The sequence below is a fragment of the Vigna unguiculata genome, unplaced genomic scaffold (genome assembly GCF_004118075.2).
Source record: "Vigna unguiculata cultivar IT97K-499-35 unplaced genomic scaffold, ASM411807v1 contig_5, whole genome shotgun sequence".
Classification (NCBI taxonomy): Eukaryota; Viridiplantae; Streptophyta; class Magnoliopsida; order Fabales; family Fabaceae; genus Vigna; species Vigna unguiculata.
Genome location: NW_021011213.1, coordinates 1,296,853 through 1,320,413, shown reverse-complemented (window position 1 = coordinate 1,320,413; position 23,561 = coordinate 1,296,853). Strand labels below are relative to the sequence as shown.

Genomic DNA, 23,561 nt, shown 5'->3' with positions numbered 1-23,561 from the left:
AGAGGGTGGTACTGGTGGTACCCCTCTAGAAAACATTTACGGTACCAAGGAATATTTCAAAGCTATATCTTTGCATTCAACTCTTGGCAATAAGAGAGGGTGTACATGAGAAACTACTAGGAACTCAAATCAAATTAAAACATTTATTTATGTTTGATGTATAATATATTGATGGATACATTGGCATACAATCTTAGATAAAAGTTAAAAAGCAAAAACTAAGGCATATGAGAGTTTGATTTTATGAGAGGCTTTTTCAAAGTTCATCTTTAGGAGATGAGAAAGATCCTGTTGGATAATCAGAGGAATTTTTGATTAGGTGTGAAGGCATCATGGCTATGACACAAAGTCCTTCCTTTTTAGATATGTTCCTTTGCATTCTGGTGTAACCATGTTCTCCCCATTATGCTCCCCAAGAGTTTCTCACTATCCAGTAATTAGTCCCATCAACCGTTGTTCCATACCCCACAATCGCTACACCATGGTTTAGATCCGTGCTACAATCACCGGTAAACACTCCTTGTAATATTAAGCTGTATGATTTGTGAGTAGTGATCATTAAGCTTACCACATTTGCCCTGATCTTTCACATCAGTGACAACACCATTCTTCCTCTAATCCACCGAAGCAGGAACACTACCAACATTCTCGTACATGAAGGTGCCGTTACCATGTGGCATGCCTCAGAACATTCTATGGTGATTAACCTTTGAGCCTGCATAGGTACTCCTGAATTCATGGTTGGTCATGTCAGCGAACTTGTTCAGTTTCAGCTTGTAAGGCTTATCCATCTTGTTAGTGTTATGGACATGTACATTTACAAATATTGTAGTGCAGCTGATAAGGCAGAGATTGTCCATTTACGAGGCTTTGGAAGATGTATCACTCAGTGGTGGGATTCATTCTATTACCCTTGAAGTGATGTACCGTATTTATTTGGTTTACAGAAATAGGGAAATTAGTAAACTTAGCCAAGATTTAAAGGAGGGAAATATTACATCATCTGTGTACATAGCCAAAGTGAGAATTCTGTTAGCGAGTAGTTTGGACGCTAAGTCCAAAAATGGTAATAAGCTTGATGTGATGTACTACATTAAATCTCTAGACCGAAGTAAGGAGAATAATCTAGGACTAGGTTTAGATACAATGTTTTCACCTGTGTGTATTTACAGGATGATAGAACTTTTAGAGAGCAGTTTGGAAGCCAACTCCAAAAATTACAAAAACCCTTCTTTGGGTTATGTTTTCATCATGAACAATCGGAGATTCATTGAAGTAGAGACAAAACTAAATGGACAGAGACTTTCTTTTGGAGATGACTGGCTTCACAAAAACATGTTTTACCTTGAGAACGGTAAACCAAATAATGTTTTGTGGATTGGTTATCCTCCTGTTGTTCAGATTGATGAACAAAAGGTGGAACTCCTGTTTGTCGGGCTAGATGTGTACCAATTGGGAAAGGGATTGGGACTGAGCTGTGAGTATAGTCTTATCCGTCTCTAAATCTTAATTAAAAGTTTGCATATTTGGAATAATTCTTGAAATTTGTTCTTTTTTGTTGACTTATCTTGCATTTAAGTTCTTCTCATAGCTAGCAAAGTCCACATATAAGATATTATTTTCCTTCTGTGTGTTGTTTCTTTTTTTGCAGGTAATGTAGGTTTTATGAATTTTACTGGTTTGTCATCAGGACAAATGGTGTGCTTATTTGTTTTGTGTTTTTTTAAGGAAAAAAATCTTAAACTTAATGTTTTTTAGTATATTGGAGGTAAAAGATGCTAATTGGCTTCCAAATCTTTCCTTCTTTATTTTGTTTACATGTTTTAGATTGGTTCAAATTTAAGTTTGGATATATTTTCGTAATTCTATTCCCGAAGAGAAGGAAATAATACCTAAGTTTGGGAAGATTTAGTATACATGCTTAACCTATCTATGGATACTAACTGGATTTATGTCAACTGTCACTGGTCTTCTCTGTTGTGCAATGAGTTTTTTTTTTCAAAGTGATGCAAATTTTTAGCAGTTATATATTCTTCAATTTCTATGGTCTATCAAATTCGAGTTCTTGATACATGCGGCATATAATGAAAGTCCTTTGAGGAAGCGTTCATCTCACTTCAGGAAACTATGTTACTGCAATAACTGAGAAGACCAAAACACTGAACAACCACAATATTGCAAGATTATTCCGAGCTTTTTCCAATACCAATGGAAATTTAAAATTTACTTTGCAAAAAGAGAAAAAATGCATGTCTGCACCGTAATTGGGAAGCTCATAGTTAGCATGCTTGATCTTGTATCAATTTTCATAATTCTATACTATTGTCGTTCTTGCATGTACATAAACAGTTTTAGATCAGAAAATTAGATTCACACTATAATTAATTTAATTTGTTTTGTCTTTCCTTTATTCTATATTTTCTATTTACCTTTTTAATAAAAAACTAATTTTATTATCTTAGTTCCAAAGGATTTGTACTTTGTATACCACTGGAAACAAAAATCCCAAATGTGTCTCTTTTTACATAATTTGTAAGCTAGTAAGTAACCTAACATATACACTACACCTTATTTATTTCTTAAAATAATAGATATATGGGTAAATTCTGTTTTACAAGTACATGAACTATAAAATTCTCGTACATATATGGAGCGTTGTAAGAGTTCAGCATCTAAGAGGCCATAGATACTGTATCTTCTAAAAAGGTATTAAAACCTTGTGCTTTAAATTTTCCTGCTAGTAAATAATGAAAATTTGAGATTGTTTTGTGGTTACTGCGTATAATAGGAGTATATGATGGAGATAAGAAAGAGGGAGGGGCGTGAAATGTTTTCCTTATCTTTGATTCAAAAATGCATGGATGAGTAGGAAATAAGAACCACATGTTGGCACACTGTTTCCATGCATTCAAAACATACAAAATTTCAATGTAATCTGTAATTATGTAGTGCATTATTATTTGAATTGGCATTGGTTTTTCCTTATTTATCCTTTCATGGAAGGGTTAGAGTATATGGTTAATTAATTTTGTCATGAAGAGGTTTGAAAAGGTGTAGGTTATGGCTGAAACCAAGACACATAGGAAGGAAGAGAGAGAGGGATAGAGTGTGTTCCAAGAATATCACTACTTCAAATTATTACTATTTACTTATTAATTAATTATTTATTTGGTAAATAAATCTTTTATTAAATCCTTTTATTTTAAGTTTTGAAGTAAACCTGTTTTCATTTTTTAAATATAAGATGGTCTTAGTGATTAAATAAATAAATTATTATTATTAAAACCTATATAAGCTGGTATTTAAAAAATCTTTACAAATATATTGTTTATGCATCTTCACAAAATATTTTTAGTTTTTATTCAGTTTTGTTAACACACTGGTTTTAATATTGTTTATGATTATGAAATTATGTTTTAAAATTAAATAAATTCGATTTCATATTTCATATTTTTCATTAGACTTTTTATATTTAAAATTAGAACTTTGTTCATTTCATTAGTCTGATAACTTGTTCATATTCCAAATTTATATTCTAGAAACGAAAATTTATGAAAACCTGATTTTGTTTTATTTTAAAATCGAGAAATAATGTCATACATAATTTACATCAAAAGGATTTAAGGTGTAACTAAATCTTAAGATTTTATTTAACATATAGGAGCCTATCCTTGAATTATTTTGAAAAAAAAAAGTAGTGTAAAAATCTTTGTAATGTAATTTTTCTTTCAAAATCATACACATATAGCAATATGTTCCATGGTTTTTGCTAACCATTGCACTAAATAAAATATTTAAAGAATCATTGAATGAGTTTTTAAAAAGTTGTGACATTCAATGAATTAATAAATTCTATTGAGTCTATATTTTTACAACATATTGATCGGTGTATTAAGGAATTGTATTGAGTCTAATATTAATTTTCATAAAACACCGACAGAAATATATTGTAAAATCTAAATATTACATTTTTTTTATAATTTTTTAAAACTTTAATTAGAATTTAAATATGGTTACTTGTAATTTATTTACTATTATAATTTGAATCTATCAAAATAGTAAATAATAAACACTAGATGACAATACTCACATCATCCATTAATTTCCGAATGGCAGTAAAACTTACAATGCATATACATTAATTTCCGAATGACCCTTATTCTCCTTATTCTCCTTTTGATCGTGGGTGGAAATATCAATATTTTTTTCTGATCTTATGTCATTAGTTACATTTTTTTTCTTTATTAAAAATATTTTTGTTCTCATAAACAAACTATTCTTAATGGATTTGGATAAGTCTTGGATTGATTTGCCTCGAAATACACAACAATACATGGATGGATTGAATAAATTTCTGGACTTTGCATTTGCTAATAAGAGCGTTGAGGGTAAGATAATTTGTCCATGTCGAAAATGCAATCTTAAAATGGCAAACTCGAGGAGCAACATATGAACACTTAATTCTTCATCCTTTTCCAAAAGGGTATACATTTTGGCTTCTACATGGTGAGACAAATTATGTACAACATACAATTTCAACACCTCCAATTTTCCAATCGAATGAGGATAGAGGTTTTGCTAATGATCCCATATGTGGCATGGTTAATGATGCATTCGGGAATTTTGTAAACACTCAAAATGTGGACAATCATGAGAATATGCGACCTGAATCAAGCCACACGATGCCTGATGAAAGTGCTCAGTATATGAAGTTTATGCATGAGGGACAACAGAGTTTGTATGAAGGATGTGACAAATGTTCTAAACTTTCTTTCTTGCTCAAATTGTACCATATCAAATGTCTATGCAGAATGACTAACAAGGCAATGTCAATGATACTGGAGTTGTTAGCAGATGCTTTTGATTATGCTAAAATCCCATCTTCATTCTATGAAGCTAAGAAAATCATTAATAAGCTTGGCCTTCATTACACCAAATTGATGCTTGCCCAAATGATTACATGTTATACTATAGAGAAGATAAAGATAGGGAATTTTGTATGAAATGTAATGAATCTAGATGGAAGAAAACAAAGAAGAGCAATAGTATTGTTGGTGTTACTAAAAGACAAAAGAAAGTTCCAGCTAAAGTTTTAAGGTATTTTCCATTGAAGCCACGCTTACAATGAATATTTATGTCTTCTAAAATAGCTGAGCATATGCAATGGCATGCATCAAGAAGTACACATGAAGGCATATTAAGGCATCCAAGTGATTCTGAAGCATGGAAGAACTTTGATCTAATGAATCCTCAATTTGCTTCAGACCCTCGAAATGTCAGACTTGGTTTGGCTACTGATGGGTTCAATCCATTTGGTGATTTGAGTACATGTCATAGTACTTGGCCTATTGTACTTATACCTTACAATCTTCCTCCTTAGATGTGTATGAAGCAAAGTTTATGCATTCTTTCCATGATAATTCCTGGTAAAAGAGCATCAGGAAATGATATTGATGTATATTTAAGGCCATTAATAGAAGAATTAAAAGAGCTATGGAACACTGGGGTTGAAACTTTTGATTCACATAAGAAAGAAGTGTTTCATATGCATGCAACTATATTATGGACTATTAGTGATTTTCCTAGTCTTGGAACCTTATCTGGGTGGAACACACACACTAGGTTGGCTTGCCCTAGGTGTAATTTTGACACAACTCCTAAGAAGATTCAAGGTAAATTTTGTTTCATGAATCATCAACATTGGTTAAATGCAGGGCACAAATTTAGATTATGCTGCAATCGTTTTGATGGAAGTGTGGAAACTAGAAATCCTCCTTTGAGAATATCAGGAATAAATGTCTTACAAAAAGTTCAGAATCTTAATATTGTATTTGGGAAAGAACCAGAAGTTGAGGAACGGGGGAAAAGACAATGGAAAGGTCACCACCCTATTGATGGCCCTCTACAATGGAGAAAAAAGAGTATATTTTTTGAACTTCCTTATTGCGTGAACAATTTATTGCACCACAATCTAGATGTTATGCACATTGAAAAAAATGTATGTGATAATGTGGTCTATACATTATTGAACCAAGGTAAAAAGTCAAAGGACAACCTAAAGGCACGAAATGACTTAAAAGATTGGGATGTTAGACCTGATCTTTGGCCTGATGCAAATAACAGATATCTTCCGGCTATATATACATTGACAAAAGAAAATAAACATATATTTATGAAAACATTGAAGAACATCACTGTTCCAGATGGCTACTCAAGTAACATTAGTAGATGTGTTGATGTCAAACAATTTAAGCTTGGAGGATTGAAAGTTATGATTCTCATGTTTTGATGGAGCAACTTTTACCTTTGGCAATGAGGAAGACACTCCCTAAAGAAGTGTGCTCTGTTTTGATTGATCTGTGTTCCTTTTTTAAGCACTTGTGCAATAAAGTTTTAAAAGTGGATGAACTTAACCAATTGCAAAATAGAGTTGTTCCTACATTATGTCACATGGAGATGTTGTTTCCTCCTGCATATTTTACAGTCATGGTTCATTTGATTGTGCATTTGGTGGAAGATGCCAAGATTGAAGGACCTGTCCAATATAGGTGGATGTATCCCATTGAGAGATATTTGGGAAAATTGAAGTCTTATGTGCGTAACAAGGCTCAACCAGAAGGCTCAATAGCTGAAGGCTACCTAACTGAAGAGTCCTTAACCTTTTGTTCTAGATATTTAGATGGAATTGAGACTATATTTAATCGAATAAGGCGTGTTGATGACGAACCTGACACCATGGTATCTAGTGTAAGTGGTTTGTTTCCACCAGTTGGAAAACCAGTTGGGGGTTTTACTTACTTCTCTTTATCAACAAAGGAAAAGTTACAAGCACATCGTCATGTATTGACTAATTGTGCCCAAGTTAACCCTTTTCTTCATTAAGTACTTTATCTTTACAACTTTTTATAATTCATCTACATTGAGGACTAACCATGTAATTATTTCATTGATTTAAATTAGAGAATTTAGAGAAATTGTACGAAGACAGTTAAGAAGTCGTACACGATCATCCTCTATGATAGATAAGAGGGTTCATAGAGAATTTGTGGAATGGTTTTCTCGTCGGGTATGTTTAATTTACATTCTTAAATTTGATAATATTAAAGATATCCAATTATGTTGATCATATTTTTCTTTTTTTTTTTTTTAGATAAAGAATGACTTAAATGGACCTTACTCAGATGATTTAAAGCTCTTAGCTATGGGTCCAATTGATTGTGCAAAGCGTTACAATGCTTACAATGTTAATGGCTTCAAGTTTCGTACGTTAGAGAGAGATGATGGACTTAAAACACAAAACAGTGGAATATTTGGTACTTTTGTGACAAGGAGCTATGTAAGTAGCATTGACAATCAAATGCAATTTGGGGGTGTGCCTTATTATGGAAAATTGGTAGACATAATTGAGATCAACTATAATGGTCGATTCTCTATTACTTTGTTCAAATGTATGTGGGCTAATACAACTACTTCTAGAGGGATTATAACAGATGACTTGGGATTTAGATTAGTAAACTTTACACGTTTAATACACATTGGTGATAATGATGACGACGAACCAAACATTCAGGCTGCAGAAGCTCAAATGGTTTATTATGTAGTGGATGAATTAGATAAAAATTGGAGCATTCCTCTGCATCTAAAGCCACAAGTCTTATATGACATTGGTGGAGATAATGATGTCACTTTCCATGATTGTGAACCATTTGAACAACAAAATTTGGAAACTTTATTTCCAGATGGAGAAGGGAATATACCATTAACAAGGTCATACTGAAATTGAACATTTCTATACTAGTTTTTGTTTAAATTATCATCCATATTACTTATACATGCATTATATTAGATAATCATAATTTAATGAATGTGAATTGACTTGTATTAATGTTATTGTTTATAGAATTCCTGATGATGAAGAAAATATACATGAAGAAGACTAATGGCAAAGTTTCAACCCCTACCCAAAATAGAAGCGGCCAACCATCATCTATAATGTGCCCACCTGCGTCTCATCCATCTTGCCCAAGTAAGTTAACTAAGTTTCACCACGGGTTTCACCTATAGTAAGAATTGAAAAGTTTCACCTACTCATACTCCAAGGCCTAGTAATCCACCTCAACTTCCGTTTCTGCCACAGTCCAACATAACACCTCAATTTGCATCTCAATTTGGTATGATGGTTATATTTCCATGTTAAAAAGTATCTTACTTTTTTCGTGTATTAATCTAATTATTATGCAGCACGTCACATGAATTCCCATCCTATATAGAATAATAATGAGCAACCTCCACCCCCACCTCACATGAATTCAATGCTTTCAACATCTAAATCTAGTAAGATGTCTCATTTGCATATCATTTTGGTACTTTTAAATTTCATGTATTATCTATTTATTTAGTGCCTTGAGTTAATTTGTAGAATGTTTGAAGAATAGGTTGTTCTCCACTACCAAGACCAATTCCGCACATGAATTTGAATTTGAATTTAATAATCAACCTAGAAATGAGTTTGTGCATGATTCTACATCTAAACCAACACCAAGGTTACACTCTGATAGTGAAGGGGAAGAAAATGTGGATATTGAGATGCAAAGTAATCAATCAAATCATGTATCACGTAAAAGGTCATGGCTTGTTGATGTCATTGGTAAGATTGTTAATTTATTGATTTTTATGTGTAATTGTCCAAGCCATATAGTATTTGTGTTTTATGTTTGTCTTAAACTAACAATATATTTCACATGTATTTTTATAGATGATGAAGGCACACAAGTTAGAAAACAATTAACATTGAATGATGTTTGGTTTTTATCTCCTAGTGAAATGATTCTTGTGAAATGGAATAGTGACAACCAACCAATTGATGATAGTGGAACATTGTTGAATAGGTTTTTAGGTCGTGTTGTAAGAAATGTTAATGCCTTTCCAATCAGCTATCAAAGTTGGAGGAAGATTCCCAATGATTACAAAGAAGATATACTTAAGAAAACCATTCAAGTAATTGACCTATAATTTTTTTATATGTTTTTATTCTTGTTATATTGCAATAGTTGTTAAACTAGTTGTGTAATAATTTTGAAGGCCAAGTTTCTAGTGCAATCTAATGCTCATGTGACATATATCTTGAAATCGCTTAACATAAAATGGAGTGAGTATAGACAACAACTATCGCAACAAAGAGATGATGGAACACGTAATAGAGATGAAATCATTACAATGTGTCCAGAAGGAATGAATAGAGACCAATGGGCTTCTTTTGTTGACTACCGTTTAAATTCAAGGACAAAGGTAATAACAACTATCTTTTCTATTCTTTTAAGTGTTACTTTACTTATTTTGAGTAAGTTTCTACATATATGCTTAGGAAATTGCCCAAAAAAATAAGGATAATAGAAAGAAGAAAACAGTTCCTCACACAGGTGGATCGAAGAGCATTGCACGGAAGAAGGATGCGATGGTAAATTTATTCTTCAATCATTTTTGTTATATCATATATGATTCATGATTTTCTTAAGTTTTATAGGAGCAAGAGCTTGGTCGCAAAGTTAGTAGGGGAGAAGTTTAGATAGCAACACATAAACATGCTAATGGGGAATTTGTGAATGATGGAGCAAGAGAGATTGGAGTAAGCATAAGTTTTCTAAAGAAAAATAATGAATCAAATTGAATGTTACCTTCATTGATAACATTTTGTATTATTTGTAGGAAAAAATTGAAGCATATGAGACAAATACATCTTCCCTTTCGCAAGATATATCAATTGAAGATTCACTAGCTCATGTTTTGGGAAGTAAAGAACATTGTGGTCGTGTCCGAGGAATGGGATTGGGACCTTGCCCTTCTCGTGTGTTTTGATATACTAGGAATTTTCATTTTGGGACATCCTCATCTTGTCCTTCTTATTCGGAATTGCAAAATCAAGTTATTGAACATTCATTTTCATGTTGTTTTCTATAAGTAGGAGTAAGAAATGTAGTATATTTTTTGTTGATAGATTGAGTGTTTTATAATGTTTATGTGTTTTTTACGATTTTAATAATAGATTTTGTTTTAATATAGGTCACTGCATTTGATGACAAACGCCAGCCTTGGCCAAATGCAGACAAGAAGAGTGGTCCTCAACTGTTGACAGGGCCCAAGCTTTTATCTTTTGGGCCAACATTGTTTAAATACTAGATTAGGATTTTATTTTGGGCTTTGTATTTTGGGCCCAGTAGAATAGGGTTTTCTTTGGGCCATGTATTGGGCCTTAGAAGAAATTGGGCTTTAGAAGTAATTTTGGACCAAAAAGGGGAAATGGTCCAAATGGGCCAAGAGTAGTGTGTCTACTCTAGAAAAGCCTAGAAGCTTCTCAAACTTGCTCTCCAAGGATGAGAGTTAGCTTCCTATGGCAAGACAAGTGTGACTTGCTTAGGTGGCAAGTCACACCTTCCACATGCTCCTTTTTGGCTCCAAAATTCAACTTTCTAGACTCCTTTTTCCCTCCACTTTTTGGAGACTCCTTGGTCTCATTTTAGCCTATAAATAGAAGGCTTAGAAGATGTATTTTTCAGCTTGAAATTGAGTAATGAATTGCTGCCCAAATTTGTGCACAAATCTCTTTTGAGCTCACCTTAGAGTAAACTCTTCTCTAGTTTACTCTAGTCTTCTTCCTTAGGAGTTGGCCTCACCTCTCTTAAGAATCCTTTCACCTACACACCAAACTAAACACCTTAAGCTTTTTTCCTTCATGCTTCCGCATCCAACACCATCCATGGAGCCTCCATTCTTCATGTAAGCTTCAATGGAGACAAGAAGAAGCCATCAGCATTAAAGTCACAATTGGATGAACAAAATAAACGACATGAAGAACGTGACAAAATACTTGATGCAATCATGAACTTCTTTTCTCAAAATTATCAAGGTCAATTGCCTCCTGAGTTGACTATGTTCAATCCTACACCGGTAATGTTTAAGACTACATAACTTCTTTTATTTTTCAGAGTTTAAATTTGTAATTATTGTAGGTTTCTTATCAAGGAAGTGTGCCAACTAATACAACAAGTTCTGGACAAAAGGAAAATCATATGTGATAGTTGAAGAATATAATATAATGTGGAAGTTAATTGAATCATTTTATGGTTTGAGAACCATTGCAGTACTTCATGATAGTTTTTGCTGACTAATATTGTACTTGAATTTGAATTTGAATTCATGTATTTGTTATACTTTGATATACACTTAGTCATCTATAAATAATTTGTCAATTTGATGAGTTTATATTAATTTATGTATAATTTCATTAAATATAGATTAAAAAAATAGAATAAATGTAAATAATTGTGATTGAAAAAATATATATGAATACATGATGAAGGATTGACCCCCACCAAGGATGGAGGCACATGCTTAAGAAGACTAAGCATGTTTAGAAAGGAAGTTCACTTAGTTGAATCAACTTTAGTTGACTTGTTGACCTTTGACTAGGTTTGACTTGTTGACTATAGTTGACTTGACTTAAGCCAACATGCTAATCTATGTTTATTTGCTTTGTAAGTTAATTAGGAGTAAGAAAGCAATGCTAGGTGGCGCATGGTGATTGGAGAGCATAAATGATGTGGAGGAGAGAGTAAAGCAAAGGCATAAATCATAAAGTAAAAGGCATGAAGCAAGTGTACCTATGTACCTTTGGTCTCCTTTGTTTTTAGCACACTTTGGCCACTTTTTGGAGACATATGAGACACATTCTTTGTCTCTTTTTGTGCTAGAACGAAATTAGTCTTGCACACACCATAGTTAGGTCTTTTGTCTCTCATTTTTGATACCTTATTTGACCTAGTTTCTAGAAGCTAGGGTTAGGTTTTTGTAGAGACATCCTTAGGTATCTTTTATTTGCTTAGAGGCCCCTAAACTCTTCTATATAAGGGGTGCTCCTAGACATGTAAAAGGGTTGAACATTTTGAAGTAAAAACACTCTTGTGTCTCAACCATTTGTGAGAGTTTCCTCCCTAGGGAGTGAATACTTTAAGCCTTATCTTGCATAGCAAGTGGCGGCACACATCCACTCATCTTCAAAGTTGCCATGGCTTCTAGCCTAGCCTTGTAGTGGCGTGCTTCTCACATTTTTAACATTTCTTTCCTTTCCATTTTATGTTTTCTTCTTCCTTTAATTGTTCTTGGTTTTCTATGGTTTATGTGTTTTCCATTTCCTTTTTATTTTGAATCAATCCATCATCTTCTTCTCTTGAGCTTTGTGAAAGGAACTTTCACATCTAGATAGCTTGCTATCTTAATGTCCAGTGGGGATTTCACTTAGCTTTCTTAATCAACTCACACCATATTCAATCATCTTAAAAAGGAACAAGATAATCCTTCATCAATACATAAATGATAAATGAGTAAAAAAATATAATAATAATTTAAAAATCTATGGTACTTTACGGTGGTTTTGAAACCTATAATATTTTACGGAAGTTTTGAAGTCCAGGGTATTTTAGGGCGTTTTAAAACCTGTGGTATTCTATGGGGGTTCTGAAACCTATGTTATTTTTTGGAGGTTCTAAAACCCATAGTATTTTATGGAGGTTTCAAAATCCATGATTGTTTACGGAGGTTTCAAAAATCATGGTAATTAATCGTGGGTTTTAAACCCACAAAACTTAACTGAGGTTTTAACACCTATGTTAAATACAAGAGGATATAAAACCTCAGTTATTGATTGGTGCTTCCTGGGGTTCGTAAAAACCCTGGCTAAAACATTCTCTAGGGATGGTTTAGCGGGAGAAATTGAAACCCCGGGTAAAGAACTTAGTAGAGGTTTTAACCCTGGGTAATGTAAAAATAAACCTCCGTTAAAAATATTTTTTCTTGTAGTGGAAAATGAAGTAAAAATATGACTTTTCAAATTCTTTTTACAAAAATAATTAATAACAAAAATTTGAAAATTGTTCTAAAATAAGGTTTAAAAAGTAATTATTAATTATAAATTTTTTATTACATTATTTTATAAATACTTTTTTAATAAAATATTTTATTTTCATTCATACATATTAATATTTTTTTTCTACAACAAATCAAACTTAGACAATGATAATTTTTAATCATTTTTAAAATAAAGGACAATTTGCTAATCTTATTTTTCCTTCATTTAAATATAATTTTTAATTTATCACATCCATCAAATCACTCACAAACTTTAACAAACTTTACTCTAAATCCACCATCTTACACCTTTAATCCATTTAAAGTGAACAACACTTTAAAGGGGAAGAAAGAGGGAAATTCTTCTATTTTTATATCATCTCTGTTTTGTCTTGGTTTGAGGGTGATATCAAGATTACAATTACGTCCGCGATATATTTTTCAGCTTAATTATGAAAATGATGTAAAAATATGACTTTTTAAATTATTTTTACAAAAATAATTAATAACGAAAATTTGAAAATCTTTCTAAAATAAGGTTTGAAAGGTAATTATTAATTATAATACTTTTTATTACAATGTTTTATAAATATTTTTTAATAAAATATTTTATTTTTACTTATACATATTAATATTTGTTTCTATGACAAATCAAACTTATACAATGATAATTTTTAATCATTTTTAAAATAAAGGACAATTTAGTAATGTTGTTTTTCCTTTATTTAAATATAATTTTTAATCTATCACATCCATTAAATCACTCACAAACTTTAACAAAGTGTACTTTAAATCCACCCTCTTACACCTTGAATCCACTTAAAGTGAACATCACAAACTTCACACTCTGATCCATCTCAATTCATCATCCCCCTCTCCCTCCAATCAACCTTCATTGAGAGAGAGGGGAAGAAAGATGGAGATTCCTCTATTTTTAAATCATCATTGTCATGTCATGGTTTGAGGGTCATATCAAGATTACAATTATGTCCGCAATTTATTTTTCAGCTTAATTATGAAAATGATGTAAAAATATGACTTTTAAAATTATTTTTACAAAACTAATTAATAACGAAAATTTGAAAATTGTTATAAAAAAAATGTTTAGAAAGTAATTATTAATTATAAATTTTTTTATTACATTATTTTATAAAATATTTTTTATTAAAATATGTTATTTTCGTTTATACATTTGCATCTTTTTTTCTATGACAAATGAAACTTATATAATGTTAATGTATAATTATTTTTCAAATAAAGGACAATATGGTAATCTTGTTTTTCCTTCATTTAAATATAATTTTTCATCAATCACATCCATCAAATCAATCATAGGCTTTAACAAACTTATTCTAAATCCATCCATTTTCACCTTTATCCACTTAAAGTGAACAACACAAACTTCACACTATAATCCACTTGATGTCATCCTCTCCCTCTCTCTCCAATTAACCTTGAGGGAGAGAGAGGGGTAAGGAAGAGAGAAATTTTTCTATTTTTAAATCATTTATGTTATGTCTTGGTTTGAAGGTGATATCAAGATGACAATTATGTCCGCAAATTATTTTTCAGCTTAATTACGAAAATGATTTAAAAATAACGATAATTTGAAAATTGTTATTAAATAAGGTTTAATAAGTAATTTTTAATTATAAAATTTTTTATTACATTATCTTTTAAATATTTTTTTATTACAATATGTTACTTTCATTTTTACATTTTCATATTTTTTCTACAACAAATCAAACTTATACAAGGATGATTTTTAATCATTTTTAAAATAAAGGACAATTTGGTAATCTTATTTTTCCTTCATTTAACTATAATTTTTAATTTATCACATCCATCAAATCACTCACAAACTTTAACAAACTTTTTTCTAAATCCACCCTCTTTCACCTTTAATACACGAACAACACAAATTTCACACTCTAATCCACTTGAATTCATCATCTCCCTCTCCCTCCAAATAACCTTGAGGGATAGAGGGGGAGGAAGAGGGAAATTCTTCTATTTTTAAATCATATATGTTATGTGTTGGTTTGAGGGTGACGTTAAGATTACAATGATGTATGCAATTTATTTTTCAACTTAATTATGAAAATGATGTAAATATATGACTTTTCATATTATTTTTACCAAAATAATTAATAACAAAAATTTGAAAATTGATTTAAAATAAGGTTTAAAAAGTAATTATTAATTCTCAACATTTTTATTACATTATTTTATAAATCTTTTTGTAATAAAATATTTTATTTTCATTTACACATATTAGTATTTTTTTTCTACAATAAATTAAACTTATATAATGATAATTTTTAATTATTTTTAAAATAAAGTACAATTTGGCAATCTTGTTTTTTTATGATTTAAATATAATTTTTAATTTATCACATCCATCATATCACTCACAAACTTCAACAAACTTCACTCTAAATTCACTAACTTTCACCTTTAATCCCCTTAAAGTGAACAAGACAAGCTTCACACTCTAATCCACTTAAATTCATCTTATCCCTCTCCCTTCAATCAACATGAGGGAGAGAGGGGAAGGAAAAGGGTAATTCCTTGATTTTTCAATCATGTTTGTTATGCAATGGTTCGAGGGTGATATCAAGATTACAACTATGTTCGCAATTTATTTTTTTGCATAATTATGAAAACAATGTAAAAATAACAAAAATTTGAAAATTGTTATAAAATAAGGTTTAAAAATTAATTTTTAGTTATCAATTTTTTTTTACATTATCTTTTAAATATTTTTTATTAAAATATGTTACTTTCATTTATACATTTTCATATTTTTTCTACGATAAATTAAAATTATATAATGATAATTTTTAATTATTTTTAAAATAAAGTACAATTTGGTCATCTTGTTTTTCTTTGATTTCAATATAATTTTTAATCTATCACATCCATCAAATCACTCACAAACATTAACATATTTTACTATAAATCAACCCATATTCACTTTTCATCCACTTAAAGTGAATTACAGAAACTTCACACTCTAATCCACTTGAATTCATCATCTCCCTCTCCCACCAATCAACCTTGACGGAGTGAGGGGAAGGAAGAGGGAAATTCTTCTATTTTTAAATCATTTGTATCTTGTCAAGGTTTGAGGGTCATATCAAGATTACAATTATGTCCGCAATTTATTTTTCAGCTTAATTATGAAAATGATTTAAAAATATGACTTTTCAAATTATTTTTACAAAAATAATTAATAACGAAAATTTGAAAATTGTTATAAAATAAGGTTTAAAAAGTAATTTTTAATTATAAATTTTTTTATTACATTATCTTTTAAATATTTTTTATTGATATATGTTACTTTCATTTATACATTTTCATATTTTTTCTACGATAAATCAAACTTATATAATGATAATTTTAAGTTTTTTTAAAATAAAGTACAATTGGGTAATCTTGTTTTTCTTTGATTTAAATATAATTTTTAACCTATCACATCAATCAAATCACTCACAAACTTCAACAAACATTACTCCTAATCCATCCACTTTCACCTTTAATCCACTTAAAGTGAACAACACAAACTTCAGACTGTAATCCACTTGATGTCATCCTCTCCCTCTCTATCCGATCAACCTTGAGGGAGAGAGAAGGGTAAGGAAGAGGGAAATTTTTCTATTTTTAAATCATCTATGTTATGTCTTGGTTTGAGGGTGATATCAAGATGACAATTATGTCCGCAAATTATTTTTCAGCTTAATTACAAAAATGATGTAAAAATAATGATAATTTGAAAATTGTTATAAAATAAGGTTTAAAAATTAATTTTTAATTATAAATTTTTTTATTACATTATCTTTTAAATATTTTTTTATTAAAATATTGTAATTTCATTTTTACATTTTCATATTTTTTCTACAACAAATAAAACTTATACAATGATAATTTTTAATCATTTTTAAAATAAAGGACAATTTGGTAATCTTGTTTTTCCTTCATTTAACTATCATTTTTAATATATCACATCCATCAAATCACTCACAAACTTTAACAAACCTTTTTCTAAATCCACCCTCTTTCACCTTTAATACATGAACAACACAAATTTCACACTCTAATCCACTTGAATTCATCATCTCCCTCTCCCTCCAATCAACCTTGAGGGATGAGGTGGAGGAAGAGGGAAATTCTTCTATTTTTAAATCATCTCTGTTATGTGTTGGTTTGAGGGTGACGTTAAGATTACAATGATGTCCGCAATTTATTTTTCAACTTAATTATGAAAATGATGTAAATATATGACTTTTCGTATTATTTTTACAAAAATAATTATTAACGAAAATTTGAAAATTGATTTAAAATAAAGTTTAAAAAGTAATTATTAATTCTCAACATTTTTATTACATTATTTTATAAATCTTTTTGTAATAAAATATTTTATTTTCATTTACACATATTAGTATTTTTCTCTCCAATAAATTAAACTTATATAATGATAATTTTTAATTATTTTTAAAATAAAGGACAATTTGGTAATCTTGTTTTTTTATGATTTAAATATAATTTTTAATCTATCACATCCATCATATCACTCACAAACTTCAACAAACTTTACTCTAAATTCACTCACTTTCACCTTTAATCCCCTTAAAGTGAACAAGACAAGCTTCACACTCTAATCCACTTAAATTCGTCTTATCCCTCCCCCTCCAATCAACATGAGGGAGAGAGGGGAAGGAAGAGGGAAATTCCTCGATTTTTCAATCATTTCTGTTATGCAATGGTTCGAGGGTGATATCAACATTACAATTATGTTCGCAATTTATTTTTTAGCATAATTATGAAAACGATGTAAATATAACAAAAATTTTTAAATTGTTATAAAATAAAGTTTAGAAAGTAATTTTTAATTATAATTTTTTTGTTACATTATCTTTTAAAGATTGTTTTATTATAATATGTCACTTTAATTTATACATTTTCATATTTTTTCTACCATAAATCAAACTTATATAATGATAAATTTTAATTATTTTTAATATATAGTACAATTTGGTAATCTTGTTTTTTAATGATTTTAATATATATTTTAATCTAATACATCCATCAAATCAGTCACACACTTTAACAAACTTTACTCTTAATCCACCCATTTTCACCTTTAATCCACTTAAAGTGAACAACACAAACTTCACATTGTAATCCACTTGATGCCATCCTCTCCCTCTCCATCCAATCAACCTTGAGGGAGAGAGGGGAAGGAAGAGGGAAATTCTTCAAATTTTAAATCATCTCTATTATGTCTTGGTTTGAGGGTGATATCAAGATTATAATTATGTCAGCAATTTATTTTTTAGCTTACTTATGAAAATGATGTAAAAGTATGACTTTTCAAATTATTTTTACAAAAATAATTAATAACGAAAATTTGAAAATTGTTATAAAATAAGGTTTAGAAAGCAATTTTTAATTATAAGTTTTTTATTCTATTATCTTTTAATTATTTTTGTATTAAAATATGTTACTTTCATTTATACATTTTCATATTTTTTCAACGATAAATCAAACTTATATAATGATAATTTTTAATTATTTTTAAAATAAATTACAATTTGGTAATCTTGTTTTTTTATGATTTCAATATAATTTTTAATCTATCACATCCATCAAATCACTCAAAAACATCAACAAACTTTACTCTAAATCCACTTACTTTCACCGTTAATCCCCAAAAAGTAAACAAGATAAGCTTTACACACTATGCACTTGAATTAATCCTATCTCTCTCCATCGAATCAACGATGAGGGAGAAAGAGGGGAACGAAGTGGGAAATTCCTCTATTTTTCAATCATGTCTGTTATGCAATGGTTTGAGAGTGATATCAAGATTACAATTATGTCCACAATTTATTTTTTAGCATAATTATGAAAAAGATGTAAAAATACCGAAAATTTGAAAATTGTTATAAAAAAAGGTTTAAAAAGTAAATTTTAATGATAATTTTTTTATTACATTATTATCTTTTAAATATTTTTTTATTACAATATGTTACTTTCATTTATACAGTTTCATATTTTTTCTACGATAAATCAAACTTCTATAATAATAATTTTTAATTATTTTTAAAATAAAGTAAAATTTGGTAATCTTGTTTTTTTATGATTTAAATATAATTTTTAATCTATCACATTCATCAAATGACTCACAAACTTCAACAAACTTTACTCTAAATCCAATCACTTTCACGTTTAATCCACTTAAATTGAACAACACAAACTTCACACTATATTCCACTTGATGTCATCCTCTCCTTGTCCATTCAATCAATCTTGAGGGAGAGAGGGGAAAGAAGAGAGATATTCTTCTATTTTTAAATCATCTCTGTTACGTCTTGGTTTGAGGTTGATATCAAGATTACAATTATGTCTGCAATTTATTTTTCAGCTTAATTAAGAAAATGATATAAAAATATGACTTTTTAAATTATTTTTACAAAAATAATTAATAACGAAAATTTGAAAATTGTTATAAAATAAGGTTTAAAAAGTAATTTTTAATTAGAAATTTTTTTATTACATTAGCTTTTAAATATATTTTTATTAAAATATGTTACTTTCATTTATACATTTTCATATTTTTTCTACGATAAATCAAACTTATATAATAATATTTTTTAATTATTTTTAAAATAAAGTACAATTTGGTAATCTTGTTTTTTTATGATTTAAATATAATTTTTAATCTATCACATTCATCAAATGACTCACAAACTTCAACAAACTTTACTCTAAATCCACTCACTTTCATGTTTAATCGACTTAAATTGAACAACACAAACTTCACACTATAATCCACTTGATGTCACCCTCTCCTTGTCCATTCAATCAACCTTGAGGGAGAGGGGGGAAGGAAGAGGGATATTCCTGTATTTTTAAATCATCTTTGTTATGTCTTGGTTTGAGGTTGATATCAAGATTACAATTATGTCCGCAATTTATTTTTCAGCTTAATTATGAAAATGATATAAAAATATGACTTTTTAAATTATTTTAACAAAAATAATTAATAACCAAAATTTGAAAATTGTGATAAAATAAGGTTTAAAAAGTAATTTTTAATTATAAATTTTTTATTACAATATCCTTTAAATATTTTTTTATTAAAATATGTTACTTTCATTTATATATTTTCATATTTTTTTCTACGATAAATCAAACTTATATAATAATATTTTTTAATTATTTTCAAAATAAAGTACAATTTAGTATTCTTGTTTTTTTATGATTTAAATATAATTTTTAATCTATCACATCCATAAAATCACTCACAAACTTTAACAAACTTTACTATTAATCCACCCACTTTCAACTTTAATACACTTAAAGTGAACAACACAAACTTCACACTGTAATCTATTTGCTGTTATCCTGTCCCTCTCCATCCAATCAACCTTGAGGTAGAGAGAGTGGAAGGAAGAGTGAAATTCTTCTATTTTTAAATCATCTCTGTTATGTCTTGGTTTGAGGATAAGATAAGGATTACAATTATGTCCACAATTTATTTTTCAACTTAATTATGAAAATGATGTAAAAATATGACTTTTCAAATTATTTTTACAAAAATAATTAATAACCAAATTTTGAAAATTGTAATAAAATAAGGTTTAAAAAGTAATTTTTAATTAGAATTTTTTTGTTACATTATCTTTTAAATATTTTTTTATTAAAATATGTACTTTCATTTATACATTTTCATATTTTTTCTACGATCAATTAAACTGATATAATGATAATTTTTAATTACTTTTAAAATAAAGTACAATTTGGTAATCTTGTTTTTTTATGACTTAAATATAATTTATAATCTATCACATCCATCAAATCACTCACAAACTTTACAAAACTTTACTCTAAATCCACCCACTTTAGCCTTTAATCCCCTTAAAGTGAACAAGACAAGCTTACACTCTAATTCATTTGAATCCATCATATCCCTCTCCCTTCAATCAACGATGAGGGAGAGAGAAAGGAAGGAAGAGGGAAATTCCTCTATTTTTCAATCATGTCTGTTATGCAATGGTTTGAGGGTGATATCAAGATTACAATTATATCCGCAAATTATTTTTTAGCATAATTATGAAAACGATGTAAAAATAACGAAAATTTAAAAATTGTTATAAAATAAGGTTTAAAAAGTAATTTTTAACTATAAATTTTTTATTACACTACCTTTTAAATACCTTTTAAATATAATTTTTAATCTATCACATTCATCGAATCACTCACAAACTTCAACAAACTTTACTATAAATCCACTCACTTTCACCTTTAATCCCCTTAAAGTGAACAAGACATGCTTACACTCTAATCCACTTGAATCCATCATATCCCTCTTCCTTCAATCAACAATGAGGGAGAGAGAAGGGAAGGAAGAGGGAAATTTCTCTATTTTTCAATCATATGTCTGTTATGCAATGGTTTGAGGGTGATATCAAGATTACAATTATGTCCGCAATTTAATTTTTAGCATAATTATGAAAACGATGTAAAAATAACGAAAATTTAAAAATTGTTATAAAATAAGGTTTAAAAAGTAATTTTAAACTATAAATTTTTTATTACATTACCTTTTAAATACATTTTAAATATAATTTTTAATTTATCACATCCATCAAATCACTCACAAACTTTACTCTTAAGCCACCCACTTTCACCTTTAAACAAAAACTTCACACTGTAATCCACTTGATGTCATCCTCTCCCTCTCCATCCAATCCACCTTGAAGGAGAGAGAGGAGAAGGAAGAGGGAAATTCTTCTATTTTTAAATCATCTATGTTATATCTTGGTTTGAGGGTGATATCAAGATTACAATTATGTCCGCAATTTATTTTTCAACTTAATTGTGAAAATGATGTAAATATATGACTTTTCAAATGATTTTTACAAAAATTATTAAGAACGAAATTTATAAAATTGTGATAAAGTAAGGTTTAAAAAGTAATTTTTAATTATAAATTTTTTTAATACATTATCATTTAAATATTTTTTTATTAAAATATGTTACTTTCATTTATACATTTTCATATTTTTTCTACTATAAATCAAAGTTATATAATGATAATTTCTAATTACTTTTAAAATAAAGTACAATTTGGTAATCTTGTTTTTTTATGATTTAAAGATAATTTTTAATCTATCACATTCATCGAATCATTTACAAACCTCAACAAACTTTACTATAAATCCACTCACTTTAACCTTTAATCCCCTTAAAGTGAACAAGACAAGTTTACATTCTAATCCACTTGAATCCATCCTATCCCTCTCCCTTCAATGAACGATGAGGGAGAGAGAAGGGAAGGAAGAGGGAAATTCCTCTATTTTTCAATCATGTCTGTTATGCAATGGTTTGAGGGCAGTGGTGGAGCCACGAAGGAGCGGGCGGGAGCCACTACCCCCAACTTTTTTAACTTTTTTTTTTTATGTTTTATGTATTTAAATTTTTTTAAATTATATATATTTTTAAGTTTTGTAAATTATGTTTAAATTATGTGTATCATATTAAATTAGATAGTAATCTACTAAAATTTAATAAAAATCAAATTAGATATTTTTTTATTTGTTTTATAAAGTATAGTATTTAATATTAATAAATAGTGCAATATAAAATTAAATATAATGAAGAAAAAATTGTTAAGATAATTTTTATTTTTCTTTACATTGTTTTTTTTTGTTTTTTCACGTGTTGTACTTATCTCTTACTCTTATCTGATTACTTTTGTTACTGAGAAAAAAAAGGGTTAATCATAAACTCATTATTTTGTCCTCATCTTTTTCATATCTTCTCTTATTCTTAAAGGAAAAAAAATCATTTAGTGCAATACTTGTTTAATATTTAGCCCTGTTTTTTTATCTTATTATCCTTTTGTATATTTATTTTTGAATATAAAAGAGCAAATAATGTATTATGTGATTTTTTATAGAGGGTTTTGATTGTAATTTGATTATCATAATTTTTTTTAATAATTTATGTCTCTCAATTTTTTATTAGATTATAATAAATTATTTTTTAGTCTTAAACTTGTTTTATAAATAGGTATATTAATAAAACACAAATAAAAGAATAAATTTATTTTTTAAAATTGATAAAAAAGAAGTGAAGATGAGAACAAGACAATAAGGTTGTTCATCGCATAAACATAACAATGATCAAATGAAAGCTTGTGATGACTTTTGAATTGATATGTGCATATTAGTAAAATGCAAAATGAATATTTTGCACATAATATGGTTATTTACATTGAATAAAAAAAAGCTAAAAATGTAGTTATGATTCAATTATTTGATAAGTTCAAGAATATGAAAAAAATGAATGACAATATTATTTGGATATATGTATTTTCAGTTATAATGATAGCTATATTAAATTATGTATTAATTTCTACTGAATTAGTGACAAAAATATTAAATATATAAATTGAGCATATTACTTTGGCTGCCCAGAAATTTTGGCCAAGATCTGCTACTGTTTGAGGGTAATATCAAGATTACAATTATGTCTGCAATTTAATTTTTAGCATAATTATGAAAACGATATAAAAATAAAGAAAATTTGAAAATTGATGTAAAATAAGGTTTAAAAAGTAATTTTTAATTACAAATTTTTTATTACATTAC

General features: G+C 28.7%; 1 protein-coding gene across 1 annotated transcript; it reads left to right on the top strand.

Moving 5' to 3' along the window:
• Positions 1-5,134: 5,134 nt before the first annotated feature.
• LOC114172228 lies at positions 5,135-7,777 on the top strand. The gene is made up of 5 exons (XM_028056826.1): positions 5,135-5,324; positions 5,442-5,672; positions 5,715-6,268; positions 6,376-6,840; positions 7,151-7,777. The coding sequence occupies exons 1-5, from the start codon at positions 5,135-5,137 to the stop codon at positions 7,775-7,777; spliced, it is 2,067 nt and encodes a 688-aa protein (XP_027912627.1).
• The last annotated feature ends 15,784 nt before the right edge of the window (positions 7,778-23,561 follow it).